This window comes from Homalodisca vitripennis, chromosome 1 (assembly GCF_021130785.1).
Source record: "Homalodisca vitripennis isolate AUS2020 chromosome 1, UT_GWSS_2.1, whole genome shotgun sequence".
Taxonomy (NCBI): Eukaryota; Metazoa; Arthropoda; class Insecta; order Hemiptera; family Cicadellidae; genus Homalodisca; species Homalodisca vitripennis.
Genome location: NC_060207.1, coordinates 56185842 through 56209802, shown reverse-complemented (window position 1 = coordinate 56209802; position 23961 = coordinate 56185842). Strand labels below are relative to the sequence as shown.

General features: G+C 31.7%; 2 protein-coding genes across 3 annotated transcripts in view; one reads left to right on the top strand and one right to left on the bottom strand.

Annotated features, from left to right (window-relative positions):
• The window catches only part of LOC124361892 (far upstream element-binding protein 1), a 140223-nt gene extending 116946 nt beyond the window's left edge, over positions 1–23277 (top strand). The window contains exon 18 of the transcript XR_006922403.1: positions 22280–23277. The gene's annotated coding sequence lies outside the window, so the exon portion shown is untranslated. The remainder of the gene's footprint in view (positions 1–22279) is intronic.
• Positions 20990–23961, bottom strand: part of LOC124361879 (sister chromatid cohesion protein PDS5 homolog B) — a 69069-nt gene continuing 66097 nt past the window's right edge. For both annotated transcript variants that reach the window (XM_046815931.1, XM_046815939.1), the window contains one exon: positions 20990–22023. In XM_046815931.1, the coding sequence (XP_046671887.1) occupies positions 21955–22023 (69 nt within the window). In that variant the 3' untranslated portion in view covers positions 20990–21954. The remainder of the gene's footprint in view (positions 22024–23961) is intronic.

Here is a 23961-nt window from a genome sequence, read left to right as displayed (position 1 = left end):
AAAACATTTGGGGTATTTCTCTCTCCGAGTAACGGGAACTTAATTGAAGGCGCCAAAGCGACATTTTTAAATAAAATAAATCTTGTGGATGTGCTGTAATCTTAATGCATTATTACCCCTTTCTCTACTGTATACTAAAGATGGGATAAGCGAAAGTAAAGTAATAGATTATATTTAGTAAATAATCAAATGGCATGGAAGGTTATATGATGTATTAAAAAAACTATTCTGTGCTTTTTAGATAGGTATCATACTAACATAGCTATTATTTGAAATGTTCTTACTTCGTTAAAAATAATATTTGATGTTTACCTGTTAACTAGCAGTTACCCGTGGCTTTGCGCGCAGTTTAAAACAATCGAAGAGCGTAGCTTTCTTAGTCAAAGCATTTATGATGTAATATGATGAAACCCTTGTGGTGTTTTTCATAAGGAAGTAGGCAGAGATCTAATACCTATAATTCAGTGGCCACGGTTAAGAAATTTAATAGTTCTACTTTCAGCTCATGTCATTTACTCCCGATCTAAGATATTTCCAGTGCCATAAGTTAAGTTTGCCATGTTGCCCTGATCGTTGAATATATTTACAGTTACTCCCTGGCTTCGCAAGCAATTTCGTAGACCTTGCACATGTATAAGCACTTATAGTTCAGAAATTATATATTTTTATACGTCAATGTAGAGTTTGCCTTTCTGCCTCTGTCAAGAAATTATGTATAACGACTTGGATTGTAGATAATAATATTCAGACATCCAAGACGATATAAAATATTTTTTTATTAGTAAGCTCCGAGTGAATATTCAGTAAAATTTATTACTATATTTTTAACTATTAAATATTATCTGGTTTGTCTGAAATAAAATCACAGTTCCAAATAAAAACAATGGATTTATTTTAAACTGGCAAATTAAAAAGTTCAATGTTTCAGAATTTTCATCACTTTATTTTCCACAAAGAATTGACAAACCGTTTAGTAATTTTAAAAGGTCTTTTGGCAAGAAATAAAAATATCAATCAAATATATCAAACTAAAAATCAGAGCTCTCTTTTGAAATAAAATAATACAGTTTTCAAATAAAAATCAAATACCGCTTTGAAATAACTAAAATAAAAATGTTCACTCAAAATTCAAAATAAAAAATCAAGCTTCTCTTTCCACTAGTTATACCTTAACTTTCAAGTCTTTACAATTCAGATACAACTCTCTCAAACAATATTATTAAAGTTCAATTAATTTCCAATATTAATAACACACAATTAAACAGTACAAATTAAATATTAATAAATTACTAAATTTCCAAATTTCAATTAAAGTTATAAACAACGTTCAATTTTAATTAACTTTTTTGCAAATTTGAACCAAATTTAACTTGTTTGTTTCTATTGTGTTCTTTGTTCATCGAGAATCAGTTATGCAGATTGCTCTGTAGTTTCTATGAATTTATGTTTTCCTGTAAAAAAGATAACAAAATTGAAGAGGTGGATTCCAAAAAGAGCTAAGTCAATTTTTTCTCAATTTCTGATTTTAGTTGTTCCAGAATGCTGAATTACAGTTGTATACAGTGTTGTTATTGATACTAGTCAATGGGAGCTAAGTCTAATGTAAAATGAAAGGTGAAATAATATGACATTTCTTCCAAAGAGTGCTAAGTCACTGGGAGTTTCATTCCAAACCGCTCTAAGTCTGTGAGCATGCGCAAAGTAGCAGCTGATCTGTCATAAAAATCCCTAACCTGGAATACCAGTCACAAGTGTTCTTTTGGTGGTTTTGTATTGTGTTGGTTTATTATTTGAAGTAAATAATGCGTGATAATAGTTTGCTTGAAGAATATAATAAACAAGTTGATTTGTCAGATAGAGGAAGAAAGAGAACTAGAAATGAAGAAAACTGGTACAAAAACCGGCGAAAATATGCTAGGAACTGTTCATCATCTAAAAGTAAGCCTACTATTGATTGTAAACATAACCTTAAAAAGGGCTGTTTAGCTGACTCTTTAACAGAAGAAGACGTTATTGGTTTTTCAATAAGATACATAAGCATAAATCTCAAGCAGCTCAAAATAATTTTTTAATTAATGAAATACATTCATACTTCTCAGCCTAAAACAAGACGACCTATAAAGGAAAACCCTAGATGCCGTAGTGTTGAATCATATTTCATACGTAAAGCTAATGGGCCTATTGTTCAAGTCTGTGCCAAGACATTTTGCTCTATAACACAAGTTGGGCGAAAAAGACTGAGCAATTTAAGTAAATATTTCAGAGAACACGGCGAGTCTAGGCCAGAAAATAGAGGGGGTAGTAGAGTCACTGAAAATGACAAGAGTATTACCATGTCAATAATAAACTTTATTATAAGATTGAAGTGTAGAGAGAGCCATTATGGGCGGCATAAAAGTGTAAGAGGTTACCTACCTCCTGAACTTAGTGTGAAAAGACTTTGGCGTACATGGAAAACTGATGCAAACGCTAATGGTCTTAAGGTTTGCTCGTACTCTAAATTCTTTAAATTATTCAACCTCCGTTTTAATTTAGCTTTTGGAGATCCAAAAACAGACATTTGTTCATTTTGTGAAGAATGTAAACTAACTATTAAATCAGCAACAGACACCAAGTAATGTAACTTAAGTTAGAAACCATGACCAAACTAAGATTACGCAAATTGCGGGCCAAAAAGTTTTTTGAATTAGTTGGAACCGAGGTTCCTGATACTGTTTGTGTATCCTTTGACATGGAACAAAACCAACCGTTGCCAAAGTTGCCCGTTGGTGAAGTTTATTATTCAAGGCAGATTTGGATGTTTAATTTGACTTTTGTAATACATGGGCCCAACCAAGGTAAAGAAAATGTGTTTATTTACACGTGGACAGAAAACCAATCAGCAAGAGGTTCAAACCAAGTTTGTTCTGCATTGATGGACTTCATTAAAGTTCTTGAAAACAGGTTCCAAGAAGATCCTCATAAACCAGGCAAGCTGAGGTTGTTTTCAGATTCGTGCTCCGGCCAGAACAAAAATCGAACTGTTTTAGGCTGTCTGTTACATTATGTCAATCAAAATTAAATTCCATTCTTCTCTATCTAACATGTTTTTCCGATTCGTGGTCATAGCTATATGCCTCCTGACAGAGTCTTTGGTCGGATGGAACAAGAATTTCGAAAAAAGGAAGTCATTGAAAGCCCAAGAGAATACTTGGAAATCTATAAAAATTATGGTGTTGTTAGGATGCTGGGAGAAGATTGGGATGTACTTGATTATAAGTTATGTGCAACGAACGGCCTCAAAACAACATTCCCTTTCTTATCAAGAGAGCAACGAATTGTTGTATATTCCAGTAAACACCAAAAAGTAGGTTGTCAAAGTACGTTCACAGGGGACAAATCTTGGTATGCAGTCATGAAAAAGAACAAAAATACTTTTATGGAAGCCTACAAAACCATTTCAAAAGTTCCAATCAAAAATTGCATAAGTAAAGAAAAACAGAAAGATGTTTGCAGTCTATTGAAATTTCTCAGTCAGGACCCGGAAATGAGAAAATTTTATGAAGATGCTTTGAAAAATCCCACTGGAGACAATACCGAACGTGTGTATGATGAGCAAGAACCGTGTTTGTAAAAAAGGTTAGACCTGTTATGAAGAAACATGGAGTGAGGAAAATGAAATAATAAAATTTAATATGACGGACACGGACATTTTTTGTAAAAACTATTATGTTTTTAACAATAGGTCGTAGTTTTGGTTTAATCAGCTTAGTAAAAGATATTTTACCATGCCAAACACATTATATTGAAAATAATGTAACTTTTGAAATGTTATTAAATTAATGCATTTCTGTATTTATTTATTATTATTTCAACGGCATCCGCCAATATACAATAATTTCACAACATTTTCATGCAACTTAAATATAACATCAACAAAATAAATAACAACTAATTAAATTACAGAAAGTAGTGATTATGCAGTGGAATAATAAATAAGTATTAAGATTTGTGAAATAATGTTACAATAGTGAAAAATCACAAACATCATCTCCAACTGATATTAAGGGAAAAAAACTCTATCACTCATTACTGTTGCAGTCTCTTTTTAAGGTGTGCGATGCTGTCATAAAACATATCACCATCGGAAGGAATGCTGTTTCCACGCCTATGAAGTCGAGCAATAGGACCGTGATAGCTGTAATTGTTTGAGTGGTGGCAGGTTGAAAACATATTCCTGGATCTGGTTCCAGCAGGCACCAAGAGGGATATCCTACTCAGAAGCTCTGGTGAATCGATCGCCCCGTTGATAAGCTTGTGCAGGAAAATAATATCAAACATTCTCCTTCTGCACTCCAGCGTAGGCAGAAGAAATTCTTGCTCAAGTGCGGGGACAGAGACCTCCCGATAGGCTGCACCTCTCCGGACTCCTTGAAGTCTGCAAAATTTGTTTTGAATACTCTGTAGTTTGTGAATATGAGATGCGTAATGATGGGACCAAACAAGAGTATAATATTCCAGATTAGGCCGAACTAAAGCCTTATACAAGAGCAGTAGTGTCTCGTCACCGAACGTCCCTCTAGACATTCGAAAAATGAATCCTAGCATTTTGTTTGCCTTCAAGGATACCGCATCAATGTGTGCATCGGGTGACAAATTTGTAGTCAAACTTACTCCAAGGTCGTTTATCGAGGTCACTACTTGGTGTTTTAGGAATCGGCACAACATAACTGGACTTGAGTGCTGTGGGAAAGATGCCGTCCATAAATAGTCTGTTAAGTAAATTGGTGAGAGGCTTTGAAAGCTGAACGCTACATTTCTTGAGAACTATAGGTGGGATGAGATCAGGACCATTACCTTTGTTGACATCAAGTGACTCCAGCTCCTTCCGTACTCTTTCCTCACTTACATGGAAGCGATTTACATTGAAGTTGCTAGCAAAATGAAAGTCTAAAGTTGTGTCATCCCTGGGATTGAAAGTTGAGGCGAAGAAGCCAGCAAAAAGATTGCACATGACATGAGGGTCATCAGTAACTGTGTGATTAAAAGTCAGACGAGTTGGGATAGACTGCGATTTCTGCATTTGCTTCACATAACTCCAAAAAGATTTTATATTGGAGGGTATAGAATACTCAATATGCCCAACGTATCTGTTAAAACAATCCTTGGCCAGCAATGTTAAAACAATGTATTGAAGCTCTGTTCATTTCTAAGTAAAATAATCATACCTAAAGTAAGGTTCGGTTTTCCAAAAAGTGCTAAGTCGAATGACTTAGTGCCGTTTTGAAAAATATTTTTATTATAATTTATCCAAAATGAAATTTAAAATCTATCAATAGATTAATAACATAAATTGTTTCCCTATATCTCTAAAACAATTAAAACATATGTTCAAATTTACCTATCTAAACTGTTCTTACAATTTCCTGAAAATTTATAAAAATTACTTAGCTCCTTTTGGAATCCACCAATTAATTTAATATCAGATCTGAAAGACTATTTCAATATAACGTACAATAAATTTGGTGCTTACCTCTAAATCCCTCGCGGAAAAATTTAGAAACACGGCGCACTGTAATCAACTTAATTCACGATAATAACCAAAAGAAGGGCGAAAATTATGAGCTGGCGGTTTTTTAGTTCCCCTTCCTCCCCTTCTGATGGACATCCGCGGCGTTCTCTCATTGGCCCAGCCGTATCCAACTTAAGAACAATAACCTTCTCAGATCTAACGTAACTGAAGTACAAGACAAGTTCTGATCAATTTAAGGCAGTGAACCGCCTCCCTAATAATTAAAAATTACCAGCACTAACTTGCCAAAGAATTACATATTCGTTTTTATCCTTACTTCTCACAATCTAATTAAAATTATATCCCAATATTTCTTTCCCAAAATTTTCATTTAATTTAATTTTTAATTAAAAAATCAACTAATGTAGCTTTAAAAACGCTACAGTATGTAAAAAAGTTTATTTGCGATTTTAAAGTCTTAAAAGCAAATTAAAATTATAGTTATTATTATTTTTTTCTCAGTCATAATAAAAAAAACATGTACATTTTGTCAGCTATTTGCTCTAAACATATGGAAGTGCTATCCTAACCACGTACCTCAAATTCCTTTCAAAACGTAAACAGTCGAATTCTCCAGTTTCATTGGAAGATTGGAAAATCAGTTAAAACGTAATCAGTCATTATTCTTATCATTTTTATTTAGAGGTTTTAATTGACAAATACAGGTACCGACATTAGTTCTTTATAACAACGCAGTACAATAAATTAATTAATTAACTGAACCATACAATTACAATTTACGTTTAAACAATATTATGAACCTTAAAATGGCAAAAACCTGGCGTATACAATGTAAAACCCTTTACTTTTAGTAGTGAATTTGATCTGATAGCCTGGTTGTCTACAATATTCCCAAACTGGTTCTACAGTGCCAGTAATGTGCATTTGTATGAAAGATAAGTTTTCTGGAAAAGATAAAGTGCATTACCCTCATATTTCAATTATGTTCCTTTCCCAGTCATTTGTCTTTATTCATCATACTACATCCATTTGCTTCTTATTTGTTTATTATTATTATTACGGTGAATTTTAATTAATTTGTTGGCTTTGAAGAATAAACCGTGTTGAAATATGTGTTTTCAATAAGATGATTTTGCCATTATAGGGACTTTAAGTGAATTATAGTTTGTGAGTAAGTTACTATATTGTATGACTTTTTTACCTCGAGACTATGCACTACTGTGCAAGAGGTAATGCTGTTGAAGACGCCGGTTTATACAGGCAGCATGTTGTCCATCACGGAGACCCTCAACCTGATACATTCCCCGATCACCGTATGATTTTAAGAGTTCATAATGCTCACTAGGAAGAACAGGTGCCTGGAGAAAGACTGGTCGTCCTTTAGAAATACATGACCATGATACCGTCGATTCTGTGCTTGAAGAAGTAAAATTAGATCCTTCGAAAAATTAGAAATTTAGTTAGTGTCAGATGCATACAACGCCAAACTCGGATTACAAAGCCAGTGGTTCATCGCATTATCCATCAAGACGTTTTCATCCATAGGACCACATTAAAAGAGCGTGCAAGATTGGCATTTTGTCAAGAAATGTTATAACACGAAGCTGAAGATAATTCTTTACAGATAACTTTTATCTTTCTTACAAATTAATTACTGGTACTGTAGGGCCAGTTTGAGAGTATTGTAGATAGTCCGGCTATCAGATAAAACTCACTACGAAAACTAAAGAGTTTTACCATTGTATGAGTATTTATATTCCAACTACTATGTGTAGACACCAGGTTTTTGTAATTTAAAAGTTCATAGTATTGTTTAAACGTAAATTGTAATTGTATGGTTAAATTTATTTATTTCACTGCGTTGTTACACAGAACTCTTACTTGTAATTGTCAATTGAACCCCGTGAATAAAGATTTTAGGAATAACGATTGCTTACGTTCTAAATGATTTTCTAATCTTCCAATAAAACTGAAGATTTCGGCTGTATGCGTTTTGAGTGGAATTTGAGGTTATTTTAGTACCTGTAGTGGTGTTCTGTCTCTGGACCTTTGCTTGACGTTAATTTTAGGAACACTGTATATTATGTTTTGTATGGTGAATGTGATTTATGTAGCATTGAGTATAAAAGAAAAGATAATATAGTGGAAAGTCAATGTTAAAAGAAAGTGAAAAGATTAAATTCAATTTCTGAGCACCCTTGCGTTGTAGTACCCTCCCTAGATTACCGGAAACGGCATGTTCTAGTTTTCCTAGTGTCTAGTTTTCAGTTCCTACATGTGGTGCCATTTTCAAATTCTATAATACGAAATGGTCCTACTTAACAACTAGATTGATTGTGCAGGTGTTCAGCACCAATATTAGATATTATGATTATGTTAGAAAAACTTGTAATTGTTTATGGTTTAAATCAAATAAGTGAATTCCACAGTTTTGTAGTTAAGCTCTTAATCAAAAGATAAGCATTATCTAAGCTGATCTATGTACTTAAGTTGTTGATTTTATTTATTAAAATTTGATTTTACCCGTAATTGTATAACTACATAGTTTGATGGCTTAATAACATGATTTAAATTGTACTTATAAGTTGTACTATAAAAATTAATACATTAAAAGTTTAATATGTTATTATTCATTATTTATTAAAAACCAGTAATTGTATTCTTTTTGAAAAATGTGAATCAATATGAATAGCCATATAAATTGCATGCATTTTTATAATGTTAATTTTTATAGAATTGTTCAATAATATACATAGTTTATCCTACAGAAAAATGCAGACAGTGTAATAATAATTTTATATCTTTGCACAAACATATATTTAATAAATTGGTATAATTGCTCTGTTTCAAATCAATATTGCATTTAGACATTATACTCAGTTGTTTTAAATTGTCCATAAAAATGTCCGGTGGTAACTAACTCTGAAGAGAAACATCAACGATTTCTTTAAAAATATATATAAATCCTTACAGTGATGTCTGAAAACGTCAACAAAAACTTCAGAAAAGTGTATTGTGTAGTGTATGTTGTAAGGCTGCATCATTTATCTTATTGAAATAATTTAATGCAAGTCAACAATTTTACATGTTTCAGAATAGCAGCATAGTTACAATTATTGTCAAGTACTGTAACTGCAAACAAATTACAAATATTATAAAAATATTACTCACTTGCTACATGTTATTGAGATAGAAATGGTTGAATTTCTTCATTTCTGTAAAGTGTAATAAGATCCGTTTGGATATTCAAATAGGTTTTGGGCCACATTTTCCGAATGTCCTACATATTTAATAAATAGTACTTTTAAAATTCAATAATTACTCCTTCTTCATAAAATATAAATTGATGAGTTCGGCCTAAAAATATATCCTGTTGTATATGAGAATATGCTATCAACTCTCACACACACTCCACAACAAATACTTGTACTAAAACTAGATAAGGTACAAGGGTTGTTCAATAATTAAAGAGACAAATTGGTCTGGAGAAGAGGCCATTTATAATTTACAAAACAATACTTTTGCTAATTTTAAACATAATCCTCTTGAACATTTATGCGCACTTATTCCAACAAGCTACAAGCTTTTTTATTCCGGCTGCAAAGAACTTTTTATATTGATATTTGAACAAATTATTCATACATTTTTTACGTCCTTGTTTTTCTGGAACCTCTTCCAATGCAATGCGTATATCAGTGCACCAAAACAAATGGAAATCACTAGATGCTAGATCAGGACTGTAAGGGGGACGTGGCAGTATTTCCCAGCCCATTTTCGATGATTTTACGGGTTAGTTGAGCAATATGAAGATGTGCGTTGTCTTGCCGGATAATCACACCTCTCCTCTGAGATCCACGACACTTTTGTCTCATGACTGACTTTACCTTGTTTAAAAGTAAATCTGAATAGTAATGACTGTTTATTGTTCTCTGCTCTTTGAGATAATCACAAAAACCTGGACCTTCAGCGTCACAAAATACCATTCACATTACTTTTCCTGCTGATGCTTGGGTTTAAAATTTCTTTCTTGACAGGTTGGTGTGATTCCACTCCATGCTTTGCCTTTTTTATTCAGGCTCATAGTAGTAAACACAAGTTCCATTTCTAGTAAAAATTTTGTCGAGGAAGTGGTCACCTTCTCTTGCATAACATTCCTTTAGCTCTGTGCACACTCTCAATCTTGTTTCTTTGTGTAGCCACTTCAACTCCATTGCGACCCATCTTGCACATTTTGTGGTACTTCAGCTTGTTATAGATAATGTTATGAACTGTATCAGTACTGACTTCAACCTTACCAACAGTCACACGGCAATCAGCACAAATAATGCAATTGATTCAACTTTCAAATGAAGGAGTTGAAACTGCAACTGGTTGGCCAGAACAGTGTTTGTCAGTCACTGAGTCATAAACATTTTTGAACTGCTCTAACCACTTGTCAAATTTTCATGATACATACAACCTTCCCCAAAAACTTTAGACATTCTACAGTATATATTTACTGGTTTCTCGCCTTCAGCAAGTAAAAAAACGGATAACAGAACATTGATAAACTAATTTGAATTTTCAAGCGGACTCACCATCTTGAAATGTATTTTTGAAGTATAAACATTTGAATGCTTTTACATCAGAGAATATATCTGAAATTGCACATACTGAGAATTTCCATTTTTCATTAAATGTAAATTAAAAGCAATAAAAGTACCAAACTTGCCCAACTAAAAACATTTTTCCCTGGACCAATTTCTCTTTAATTATTATATTATGTAATTAGGAAGGAATTATTCTTCCTAATAAATGACTATTATAATCTTTATGACTACATAAGGAGGTATGTAGATCACCCAGTCGATAGCGGAGAGGTAATAGAGCATAAATTAGACTTTCCCCATTTTTGTATCACTAAGGAGTTTTAAGACGGCGTAATCAATTTTAGGTTTAGTAAATAAAAATAATATGTAAGACACGGATTGAGACTGTAACATATGTTGTTTCAGAGCATTCCAACGTTAATGCAGAAAAATAAACAGACATTTCTTGAATAAAACTAAAACATGATGAATCCTTCAATCATCAATGTGCAGCATCAATAACAAGATTCAATGAATATGAACTGCAAAGCTTATACAATGCTCTAAGGTTAATCACTTGATGATTCTCTTTTGTACTTTAGGGCGTTTACCTTTCAGGTTACTGCCACTATCATAACCTTGATTTGTGAATTGTCAATACATAAGTTCAGGTCTTCTGACTTTCCCAGAATTATGTCATTTAAAATAGCACCAGTTGTCTCAATCAATGTTATAAAACCTACGTTCTCAAAATTCACATGTGGCATTCACAGTTTTTTAATCTGTGAATGCCACAAATATCACAGTTTGTTCCACATAACTCACATCTGGAACAAAGGAAGGAATTATAGAATAATACTTCAAAATATTAACGAATGAAATAATTTGGTCTTGCACGGCATATGCTAATAACTTTATCAATTTGTTTTGGACATCTTTACTCATACAAGGTTGGTGTACGCCAAACAACATATCATTTAACAGGCTTTACTGAGGTTTAATGCAAAATTTAAAAAAAGATAATCAAATGAAAAAGAAATTTTGTTACTTATCCCGAAAAACAAAAGAGGAGTACTTTGGTATTATTCGGACGTCAATCAGTTTGAAAAATTTTATCTATTAAGACCTAATAAAACAAAATTATTAGAAAGAACAGACTTTATTTGACTTACCATGAAAATTACACGGTCATTATGATTATCGGTTCTCGTTTTCTGCCACCCCAAAGAATCGACAAGAAGGTCATTCTGTCCGAATCTACTATTTGTAATTAAGCTATCTATATAAGTAGGTAAATACATATGTATGTATTATAAATATAAAAAGGTAACGAGCGCTCACTTGATTTGAGCTTAAATTTACATACTATCTCAAGGGGTTTTTATTTTTTCACCAGAAGTGTGGAGTGGCACCCACCGAAGGCTGCACTGATGGTCAGGGGCATTTCTGATCGGCACTTTCCCGACCTCAGATCACGTGCCACATCGACGAACGTACAAATTTATTCTGCTCTTTTCTTGTCACTATCATGTTACCTAAAAAAATGTAAAAATATTCACTTACTCTCAGCCCAAACCCATGGCATGATGCGGTAATCCGTTGCCACACCCGTGTTATCACATTCCAAACAGCTGCTTCGCTACACGATGCCAGGCAGTTGTAAGATGATACACAATGGCTCCTGATAGTGTTTACTTGAACTAAAAATCCACGGTAATGCTGAGTAATTGCTACTGCACTGTGATGGTCAACAAAGGAACTATCATGAAAATAAATAGTTAAGTTTTACCTGGACCTTAGAAATAGAACGTTATTTTCTTCTTTTTTCTATAATTGTTTTGAATAATTTTTGTATTTTATATTTTGATTGTGGTTTAGTTGCTATGTTAGAGTTATCTGTAATAATGATTCAGTTTGATTGGTGAAGTTGATCATGGTGGATGAGGAAAACGTTACGTGAATGCTGACTGTGGAGCATCTCTGTGTGCACTAAATAAACCCGGCAGTATCGGATGACAGTACAGTTGAAAACTCGTTACAGCATTTTACATTTGGATCCAAAAATTGTCATGTATACATTTTCTTACATGATAACACAACATCCTGCCAGCAACAATATGCCCACCATCGAGACCTTTAATTGGTCTAAAAAATTCAACAGGAAGACTGTGTATATTCCATCCTGTGTACAGTTGAGATTAATAAAGTACACACACTACTGTACTTTATTAATCTCTTTAAACAACACTCACGCCTAATGTCTTAAGCCATGTTGAACAAAACAATAAAATTATTTCCATTTTATAACCTTGGCTCACACAAAATCCAACACACATAAAACTGCAAAACTATTGACAAAATAATTTTAAACAGATTGCTAAAAGTGTGAGTGAGAGGGCAGAGTAACGATAGGAAATACAGATGGAACCAATTCTTGGGAATCGGTCTCCCACACCTTTCATATGTAACTATCCTTCTGCTGGCAGTCGAACAGCATGTATAAATATTCCGGTTATGCTGAAGACTCCTGTTTATTGCAAACAGAAAGATTTCTATAAAGTTACCTACATAATTAGTGTAATAAATGTTATAACTGATGTGAGTAATAAGTAATGACCATAAACATTCACAACTTATAAAAGGAAGAAAAACACACAGCTATAAAATAAAAATATTTTATTGGATATGCTTTTACAAATGCTCTGCCACTAATGCCAAGACTTTCCAATTGTTTTGCGTGGCATTACATTCAAAAGCAATTTACCTTGTTGGTACGTGAATTTACATAAAACAGCTTGATTTAGAACGCAAGTAAATGAGATAATAGTAGAAACAAATAGTTCAAAAAAGTGAACAATAAATAATAGTGACACAGATACGATGCACTTACACTGCACTACTCAATGGTGTGAACTTACAGAATCATACAGCAACAAACACTAATGTAAAGAGAAAGTAGTTCAAGACAAGGAAATATAACAAATACAGAAAACTAAATTATAAAACTTACATCACCTAGATATACACAAAAACCAGTCATTATGAATCACAGAATACCTAAATAATAGACATAATACTAAATAAATATGTTACAGTTTAAGAATAAAAGTATCAAAATATACATGACTACGACTGTTTTTCATAATCAAATTAACGTGGCGGTTCCTGGAAAAATAGTTTTATGTAGTGAACATCATTATTCATATTTTAGAGTTCTAAAGTAATGGGAACACACTTATTTACACACTGTAAACATAGTTTTTCCACTCTTTGAGTGCAAACCATACACTAAACCTCTCCATATCAGCAAAGCATTGAGGTCAGCTAAACAAATATTATATACTCAATGACCTCTCTACACAGTATTTTTTCCCAAATGAGAAAGGCAGAATGATTATTATTTTTTTTTTTTGTTATACTTACTGTATGTCCTACAAAAGTAACAAGTTCATATCATACTATCTACAAGTTTTCCTTTCAGAATGGAACATTTGAAGAACACAGAATCACAATCACCAGAATACTTCAAGGACAGAGAAAGGAGTCAGCATTCTTAAAATGTATAGGAAATTATTTAATAGTATAATGTTAAATTCATTAAAGAATTCATAACTGTCCAATAAAGTGGCACAGCACAAATAAAATAAGCATCGACACTGGAAAAACTACAATATTTAACATTTTGGCTATTTAGACATGTAAAATGGAAATAGAAATAAGGAAGAACTCTGCCACGTGGATCCAGTTGGGAGAGTTGGAGAGTCACAGGAGCCTGACCCTTACCCAAATATATTTTAAGTTTGTGTTTGGTAAAAAAAGAAATGGAAATGTTTGATTCCAAAATACATAAAAATATGTTTCAAGATGTGTATTTTTTTAAATTGTATATATTAAATTCTGGACTCCAATAAACCTTCAAACTTAGTGCTGAATCCATCCCTGCATGGATCATGTACAACTTTCAGTTTCTACAAGACATGTATGTACACAGACATTTTATGTCTGATATTAACTGGCTTTTGAAAGTAACAGATTTGTTTATATCTTCCTAAAAGTAAAAAAATAACTAAATCTATCTAAGTGAAAGTATTACAATTTATAACCATAGTTTGTTCTGTTTGTTTCAAATGTTTCCTCATTTTTTGATAGAATCTATTTAACTATTCTTAATACTAAAGTTTGTTTTAGTTCAAATTTTATTTTGAATTAACTATTTTATTTCAATCTACATTACTAATTTATAATCTTGAACTGAGTATCCTTGATTTATATTACTAATTATGTTTTTTTTTAAACTTAGAAACTTATTATTTTCATATGAAATTTAAAATAGGTTCACAAAAAATATTGTTACGAATTTGTATCTTTATTGTTGACAACAATATTGTCAATTAAAGTCAACATATATTTAATTCGACATATGAAGTACTACAAACAAAATGGAATATTTATTAATGTAAGGCTTTTATAGTTTTGTAGATACAATATAATAACTATTCTCAAAATATCTGAAAAACTTCTCACACATAATTATTTTACAATGTTCTAAGATAAAGTTTTTAATAAATCACACGTTTTGTTTATCCCTATAATTTATATATTCCAGCAAAAGAAAACTAAGTTCATATTGTGTATTATTTTGATGAATATTGATAATATTCAACTTCAGCTGATTCCAGTCATGGCAGTGTAATGTTTGAGGTTGTGCTACGTTATCTTAAAGCATGATAACATCAACAAGTTTCTTATTTATTATGAGTTTCATTATAAGCATTTTGTGCTCACTAAAAAACTGTGCAAAAGGATTAAAACATCAAACTACTGATTAAGTTGCTTTTGTGTTATTTCAACATCAATGCTTGGGCTGTTCTGACTGTATTAATACTCTCGCTGTTCATTGACATTGCATTGGCAGCAATCACAATTATTGCTAATGCATCAGTGAATCAACATTGTAAACACCTAGCTGTAGCTGTGTCCATGGTTCACTGAATGTGTTATACTCAGTACTGGTAAAAACTGTATATTCGCCTCTTCTTTCAGCAATCAAGTTATACTGAATAACTGTAGCAACAAAATAGAACTACTCAAACAGCAGTACATTAGTTTAGTTTTGTGTGTATTACTTAAGCCATAAAGTAAAAAAATCATTTCAAAAACATGGCTACATCACATTACTTTTTTGAAATAAGTAAGTTTTTATTTAGTGATTTTGGAAACATTAAGTAAAATGTAACAATTGATTTATTTTGATATTCTACCTACAACAGAAATTTGAACTGTAAGGTTAGTAATTTGTAACATCAGATTTGGAGTGTATGGTAGTTCTCAATACAATTAAGTACAATATTGTGTATTTTATTTCTAATATAGAATACTTTTAGCAATAATAGAAAACGTAATTAATTCCTGTAGATCTTAAAAAAAAAAAACAGCTGAACATAATGAATATTGGGGGGTTAACCATGCATTTTATGACAGCTTGTTTACACCTTTCAAATGGTGCCTTTAAAAATGTATATTTTTATTTTCCTGCCCCCTTCTTTAACTGTGCCCTCAATGTAAAAAAAAAATATTTCAAGGTATTAAGGTTTGAGGAACAACTAAAATTCATTACTTAAAAACGAAGATAAAATAGATCTTTTTAATTTATTTTATATATAAAGCCTTGTGGACAAGGTTAACCCACTAGTTAATTGTCTTATCGCCCACAATTTTATAAGATTCTTTAATTTGGTTCCTTTTTTTTGCACAAGAAGCAATGTAATCAGTTCCTGATATCAGGAGGAAAACAGTTCAACCAATGATATTTATTATGAGAGAATGTCATATTTAAGAAATACATGTACTTCAGTTGAGGGACACTATTTTTACCAATATTGTTTGTACTCACTGTCAGAAATAATAACCCCATAACAAACTAAAAGAAAACCAGCAAAACCCTCAAATGAATTGTTGTCAGTTACAGCAAAGAAACCATATTTTTTATACATCATACTGGGCCTTAAATATCGGCCTTAGCAGCTCCAAAATAAATTATCTTGAAATATTCATATCAATGTAAACTTTAACACCACAAACTTAAGAATGGAAACTAATCATAAGTACGAGGTAATATCTCAAAAATCCAGGCCTGACTATAAATACACCCACCCATCATATAGGCTGTCCCAATAACTTTGGTGCTGCCCTGTACTGCTGGTGATGAACATCAAACATTCTTCGAGAAAGTGGACATCAGGAACATATAGAAATTCGAGGTTTGATAACGAATGATCAAGGAATTGAAAATAATATTTTCAAATGAAAACATTCAAAGGATCCTTCATTCCATTTTCTAATGATAGTTCTTCCAATATTTAGATGACAATTTGGTATTTTTATTAGTTTCCACAATAAAATTCATCCTGCTAATTTAAGTTTACACTGTTAGAAATATTGTAATGTGTTTTTAGATTGTTATGAATGAGCCTCTGAATCCAATAAATACACGCATTTTTACTATCATAAAATTAGGAATTTCTCCACTAAATAATAATGTTTTATAATAGATGGTAGGAGTACACACCATACTGTGTATTGTGTATCAGGCTTCGCTGAGGTTGCATACAAAAATCACAGTTCATTTCATTCTTGAGACAGACAAGACATTCATATAGAAAAGAAATTTGGCAGACAAAAGAGTAACTGTGCCAGCCTACTGAATAATTAGCTCCAGTGTCCTTCAGCCAAATCCCATAATTAGACATTGCACCATCATAGAACTCATTCTCGTCTATGTAGAAAAGAAGTTCATGTAAAATTTAAAAATTTAGGCAAAACACAATGTTGAAATAGAATGACACTTTGCATATTTTTAATATATGTATCTCAATTCAATGACATTAACTCTACTATTTAAAGAATAGTTGCTTGGTAAATGTCATTTCTAATTTCCCATAAATGACTGCATATTTAACAAACAATTAGGTTTGACAATACAGTTTCATTCATTTTTTGAACAGTTTAGTTAAGAATTAATAATATACAGCCCTACAACACATTAATTTTGGAGGGTAGATGTTTTCGATGATGAATAATTTAAATTGTAGTCGAACTTAATGAATGAAATCAATTTCATCTGACGATAAATTTTTTTATTTAAAATGTACACTAGTAGGCAAGAAATCATTAAACATATTTAATATAACAATAAGTTACCAATATTTGTTTATATGTTAGATTTGAAAATCAAAATTAGATGGATTAAAAACAGGTGAATTCAATTAAAATATTGTTGTCATAACTTTTAAATGAAAATATTATTTAATTTTGGATCTGTTTATGACAGAACACACAGGCACATTGAAAGGAGAATGACGGATATTTAAACAGTATTGTATTATTCTTTTGCTAATGGTGCTTTACCTATTGTTTTATTCCACACTGACCAGTGTGACCCCCTATAGTAGACAATTCCTCTAGTTATACCATTATTATTTAAATTATTACAAATCCTCAAAACCTTATAAATTAAGTGTAACCTGAATAGTAACAAGTTTTTGTAAAGGCAATGGAAGGAGGTTTACAACTGAACCATTTCAGAATGTTACCCAAAGTTTTCTATCATTAAAAAAATAATAAAACAGACTCCTCTGAATAAATATTTATTATGTCATAAAATAGTATGTATAAAGTGTTTACAAAACCTATTGAATGTAATTTCAAACACAAAAATCAAAACAACTACATTTTATAAACAAATTTAAATTTGATAATATTTGTACTATTCAAAACCCTAAAAAAAGAATAATCAAATTAATTAACCCTGCAAGCCCTGAGGAAAATTTGGCCTGGATATAATTAGTGTGCATTTAATAAATTTAAAAAAATTTGTATTTGCCAAAGTTTTACCATAGTGTATTTTCTGTTTCTTGGAAGAAATAATAAAACGAAAATGTAATTTAAAAAAAGCTTTAACCGTACTGGCAGCTGCTTTCTACATGTAGACGTAAGTCATGACATGCATAATAGCTTCCAGTTTGATTCCCGAAGGTCATACATCAAATACATATACACATTCATGGTACATTGGTGACTTACAATGTACGCAATAAACTAAAATAGAGAGAAAATCTCCTCTATTAAATTAATTACAAGTTTAATATCAGAACAATACTGCAGATAGTGTTTATTAAAGAATGAGTATAGTTTTAAAATGTAGTAATGAAAAAATTAACCCTCCAGCTGGTATGAAACGAATTTTCGTCGCCAAAGGCACGTCTGATTTGGCAAGGACGAATATTTGTCACCAAAGTAGACATGTACAGTTATTGAAATTTTAGACAATTAAGGTCATATAAATGATTTTTATTTGATATATTCCGGAAGAGCATTAATTATAGTACCGATTTACTGTTCTTACTTTGATTATTGTCTTCTTTGTTTACCGTAAAACATCGTTCTCTATGGACAGCTGACGTGAACGTAGGACGGGTCAACCACGTTGTTGTGAAACTGTAAACAAGTGCCGGGTTTTGTGTTTGTGGTTACGAATCCAATAGTATTTGTGGAAATTGTATTTTATAGTGTTTTAGTATGGTTATTATTGTTTAGCTTTCTTAGGTTATAGTTTTAGTTATCAGTATGGGTGAAAACTTTAGAGACCGATCAAGTGATCTTAGAGAGCATTTTTTGAAATAAGTATATACGTGCGCTTTTTCATACAAAGCCCTGTAACACATACGTTTTGAGGTAAAAGTTACAATAATTATATATTTTTGGAATCAGGACAAAATTTTGAATAAGTTATACATTTACAGTTTTGACGTAAGGCTTATTGCTAAGCATTTACACAACGGGATATTTAAAAAAATAATTTCCAAAAAACATTTTTCTTACATTTTGTAAAAAAAAAAACAAAAATATGTTTACATGGAAACAATAAGTTATTGTTATTATAATGCTCTCCACATAGTTGTCAATACATTGACATTATAATAGTTTATATTTGGACAAACAGTTATGAAATGTGATACATTATAAAAAACATCTGCGAGGCTGTTAAAATAGAGCCGCCAGTACAAAGTGACATCATTGCCAGTTCTAGGGTTAAATAAGTTACAATTGAAAACTGTACTATTTATCCCACTGAGAGCCATTTTTGTCAGCAGAAGATTAAGGATGAATTAATATTTGCTATGGGCTTCTAAATAATGATTCCATCTAAATTTTCATTGAAATTTAGTTTAAAACATGAATTTAAAACAATTTTGAACAACAAGGTCAACCCTCCATCTGCCAAGTGACCACTTATTGGTTGCAGCAGAAAATATTTTGTTTAAAACATAAAAATTATAATTAAACAAAAACCACTCATACTAATGTAAAGCTAGGATTATAGCATACATTTTATATATGTGTAACAAAATGAAGCAAAATTATATAACAAACATTAGTAAAAGTATAAAATTTAGATAAGACTAATTACTGAGGGCGCTTAAGGGCAGTTGTAACATGTAATTTGTAGCAATGGTTAGATTAACTTCTAGTTTTTGTTAAGTACATTACTTAAGTTGCTTTAATTAAGAAATAACTGAATTTCAATTTAATTGCTGAATGTACGGTTTTTAGATGAAAATCTACTCATTTGTAAATGTTTAGGTTATTGATCATATTTTACTGTGTTTTATAAATACAAATGGTTCCACACCAATTCAAATATTTATTCCCTTGAATGTAACATTACTAACAATGACACTTCTCTTTCGCTATGATAAGTAAATAAAATTCTGTGAAATTACAATGTGTCATACGGTTTATTTACATTTCAGTACCAAACTGGTTGTCAATGTACTATTTATTACTATGGGCACAGGCCTCGGCCCATGTGACGGTATTTTCATAATAATAATCATGTAATTGTAATTATTGTATATTTGAAAATAAAGATTAATTTGATTTGATATTATTGCATTTATAGCTCATTTTATATTTTATTCGTGTTAGCAATGATTGCTTGATTAACTGATGTGGCAATTGCTATGGTAGAAGACTGAATATGCTGTGTTAAGTGTGTATTTTGATTTAATAATTAGTTGGCATTAAAAAAAATATACACATGAGTACTTTTTGTATAACTATAGTTTAATAAAAATGATACTCTTTTTAAATTGTTTATTTTTTGGAATAATAAAATGGCCTATAAATATTTTTTTTTCTGTGGCAGATATAATATCATTTTTATAATTGTTGGGTTATGAAAACATGTCCTACCATTCTCAGAGTAAAACATCATAATATTTTTTTTTCTAATAAAATAACAAACAAAAGTATTACTTTTATATTATTTTCGCTTATTTTAAACTTACAAGAAAAAATGTTCATACAAACAGAAGCAATTCCCACCATTTATATTTTACTTTGGTTATACATTTCATAATATGACACTTGAGACAGTATGTTATTATATTATAAGCCCTGCAAAAAATAACATTGTTATAAAACTGGGTTTTTGGGTGATTTTACAAATGTTTTTCATGAAACCACTATGTAATATTTATTTGTTATTTTAGCCATAAAATGTCAATTATTTTTATTTTCAATCAAATATCTATAAGATAATATTGGTAATGTTTTTTTTCTGTTTACAAATTATTATTGTACATTTCATGCACTCAAAACAATTCCAAATAAAATGTTATTTGAATGGGGGTATTAGCTAAAGAAATGTATTTTATTATTTCATTTTTAAAGATTGCAAATAATTCAAATAACCTTGTTGCTTAAGAACTTTTCCACTGGCAGATCCAGGGTTGATAAAACATTGCACAGTTACAGCTGTAGTTTCACAATGTGAGAGCCAATTTTACTTCGATACAATCTAGTTTTTTAGTAAAAGTAATAAGGAAATTTCACAAATAATCAATAATCGCACTAATCCAATTTATATAGAAATTATAGTGAAAGAATAGGAAAACAGTTCAAAATACAAAATAATACATTTTTTAACAAGACTGTTTTAAGCCTGGCATTTCAAAGTATTTGTCCCAGGTAACCTTTACGATAAGTATCCCTAAACGTTGAATAAAATAAACTCTCCTTTTAAAACCCATAATAAAATTGGCCAGTGTTATATCTCACATCTAAGTTTTAAGCTTCACACAGTTTTAAAACTTTGCTCACAAAATTGAAATATTTCAGTCTCATTGTGGAGAGTCCTTTAGTCAACAGAGTGTTAAACCAAAGCAAAGATGGTTACAACAACTGACGATTTTGAATAAACAAACAACAAAAGGCTTAAATGAAAAACAACAATTTGTTAACAAATGTCTGTCAATAACTAACTCAACTATTACAAGCTAGAGTTCAATTTGATTTGTATTCATACAAGTATTGATTTATGATTGACTTTATTGTAATATATCAAGATAAATAACTTAAAACAAACCGGTTGTTCTTTAAACAGAGGACCTCGTATGTAATAAAGCATTTACATTGTACTTCCTTGAAGTTGTTCTAGTACTATATTAGAAATAAAAAATCAAAATTATAAACTAAAAAAATAATCTTACATTTTGAGTCCAGCCAATATTTACTTAACATACACCTGTCGAGATCCATTGTTTACAATAAGGACTCTAAAATACAGACTTTTAAAATCATATAATAGAGTTCTTCTAATCATTTTAAAAATTAAGATAAGAAGTGGCTATAAAATCACTGAAAAGTCCTTCATAGTCTTAGCATACAACTATCTTTTACACTATCCAATCAATTATGTGCTGAATGAATGAATTCTTTGGTAGTGTTGGGTTTTTCTAGGAACCGCACAACTGTATCAACCCAATAAGGGTGGTCCAGTACAGATTTAGTGTCCACAAGGAACTAGCACTATCACTCGACTGCCTCCTCCTTCGTCACCCGCCCCCGCTTTGTTTGTGGCTCCCCGTCATCACCATCAGACTGAAACCAAATAAACATTAATGAAAGTGCAAACTCACAACAATGATTAATTCAAAATTGAAAATGAGTATTTTTCTTTATCTGTGGTTTAAAGAATATTCTCAGTGGGCATGAAATAGTCTATTTACAAGGTGTATTAATAAAGTAGGGATTGTTTGCTTATATCTACATATTAGTGCTTTGGAACACAGTTTTACTCCTGTAGCGCCATCTACTGATTCATTGCGAAGCTATAACAGCATTTGTTTTGTTTCAGAAGTCGTCTGCTTGTCCGTACATGCAAACAACAATATCCGTGACAATCGTTGATCCTGCCAGTTGCTGTGGAGTTATGCTTAGTTTATGTACCTACAGTACAGAAGGGAACACAATAGTGCCATGATTTAAAAAATAGACGAACAAATTTTCACGACCAAGAGCGGAGTGGCAGGCCAAGTATCCTAACCGAAGAAAAAATTTTGCAAGTGGATCAAAAACTGCGATCCGATCGTTGATTAATGGCCTGGCTGAACAATTCCCTCAACTTGGGCACACTGCTGTCTACAATATTGTCACGGAAAATCTCGCATACCACAAATTGTGTGTAAAATAGATACCGAAAATACTGACTGACCACCACAAAGAGCAAAGAAAGTTCAGTGGATAAGAGTTTTTGAGCCGTTACCAACAAGATGGAGAGGATTTTTTCCCAAGCATTTTTACTGGGGACAAAATTCCTACACCAACTTGGATATCCTACACCAATCCAGAAACAAAACTGCAATCAATGCATTGGTGACACTCACATTCACCAAAACCGAAAAAGTTTAACCAAACTCCGTACATAAATATAAAATTGATGGCTATAATTAATTTTTGGGAAATAAAGGGTGGCATGATTTTATGGAAAGTGGGAGAGAACAATGACAGATGATGTGTACAGCAAAATGCTCAACAAACTGTAACGTGTGATCCAGAACAAACGACGCAGGAAACTGTCGTCTGGTGTATCCTCCTTCACAATACTCTTTGACCACCCACCGTACAGTCCTGACCTTGCACCTAACGACTACTGGTGGACATTTGAAACCAAAGAAGAACTGAAGAACGGCGTTGTCAACCAGTTCAACTCTCAGGCGGCAAGCTTCTACGCAGAGGGGTTAAAGAAGGTGGTGCAACGGTATGAAGAATGCTAACAAGTGAACGACGATTATGTACAGAAGTGAAGTAGGTTTGTAGCTAACTAAATGTGCCAATAATATGCGTTTCTTATGAGTTTATTTTTTCCTATGACAAAACTACCCTTACTTTATGAATATGCCCTGCATATTTAAAGTTTAATGTTTGTATGCTCAGAAAAGAGCATACATATAAAAGCATACAGAAAAAAGACAGTGACAGTAAAACATCTGGTGTGAATTATGCATTGTTAGTAAATGAACAACATACAATAACATGAGCAAGAGGTCAATCTTCAAAACAAAGAAAGTGGCATCTGAATTTCTCCAAAAGTTTAGTACTTCTGTGCGCTACTAGCATAGGGAGATGAATTACTAGATAGTAAAAGGTAAAGGGTATTTTATTTTATTTCAGTTGTCCTTTAAAGTATGCTCTAATGCTAACACATTTGGTAACCTCATTGTGAAAAACGGCAACCCCGCCCACTGCACTCATAATCGTGATCGTAATTAGTGAGGGCACTGATTCGTTTGCATTGGCAGTGCTTTGTTGTTTTTGTCAATTTTTAAAATCAGTCAGTGAGTCAGATGTTAATTATTGTTAAACGAGCATGAAAGGAAGTTAGGATTGACAGGTAAGACCATATTTACTCATAATTATTGGTAATATTTAAGTGATAATTTCCAGTTAAGTTGAGGTTATTTAAAACACTAAGTCCCAGTTTTCAACACATTTGTCTAATTCTTAAGTGGTTCTTTTCAAGCTAAATTCACATTTTGG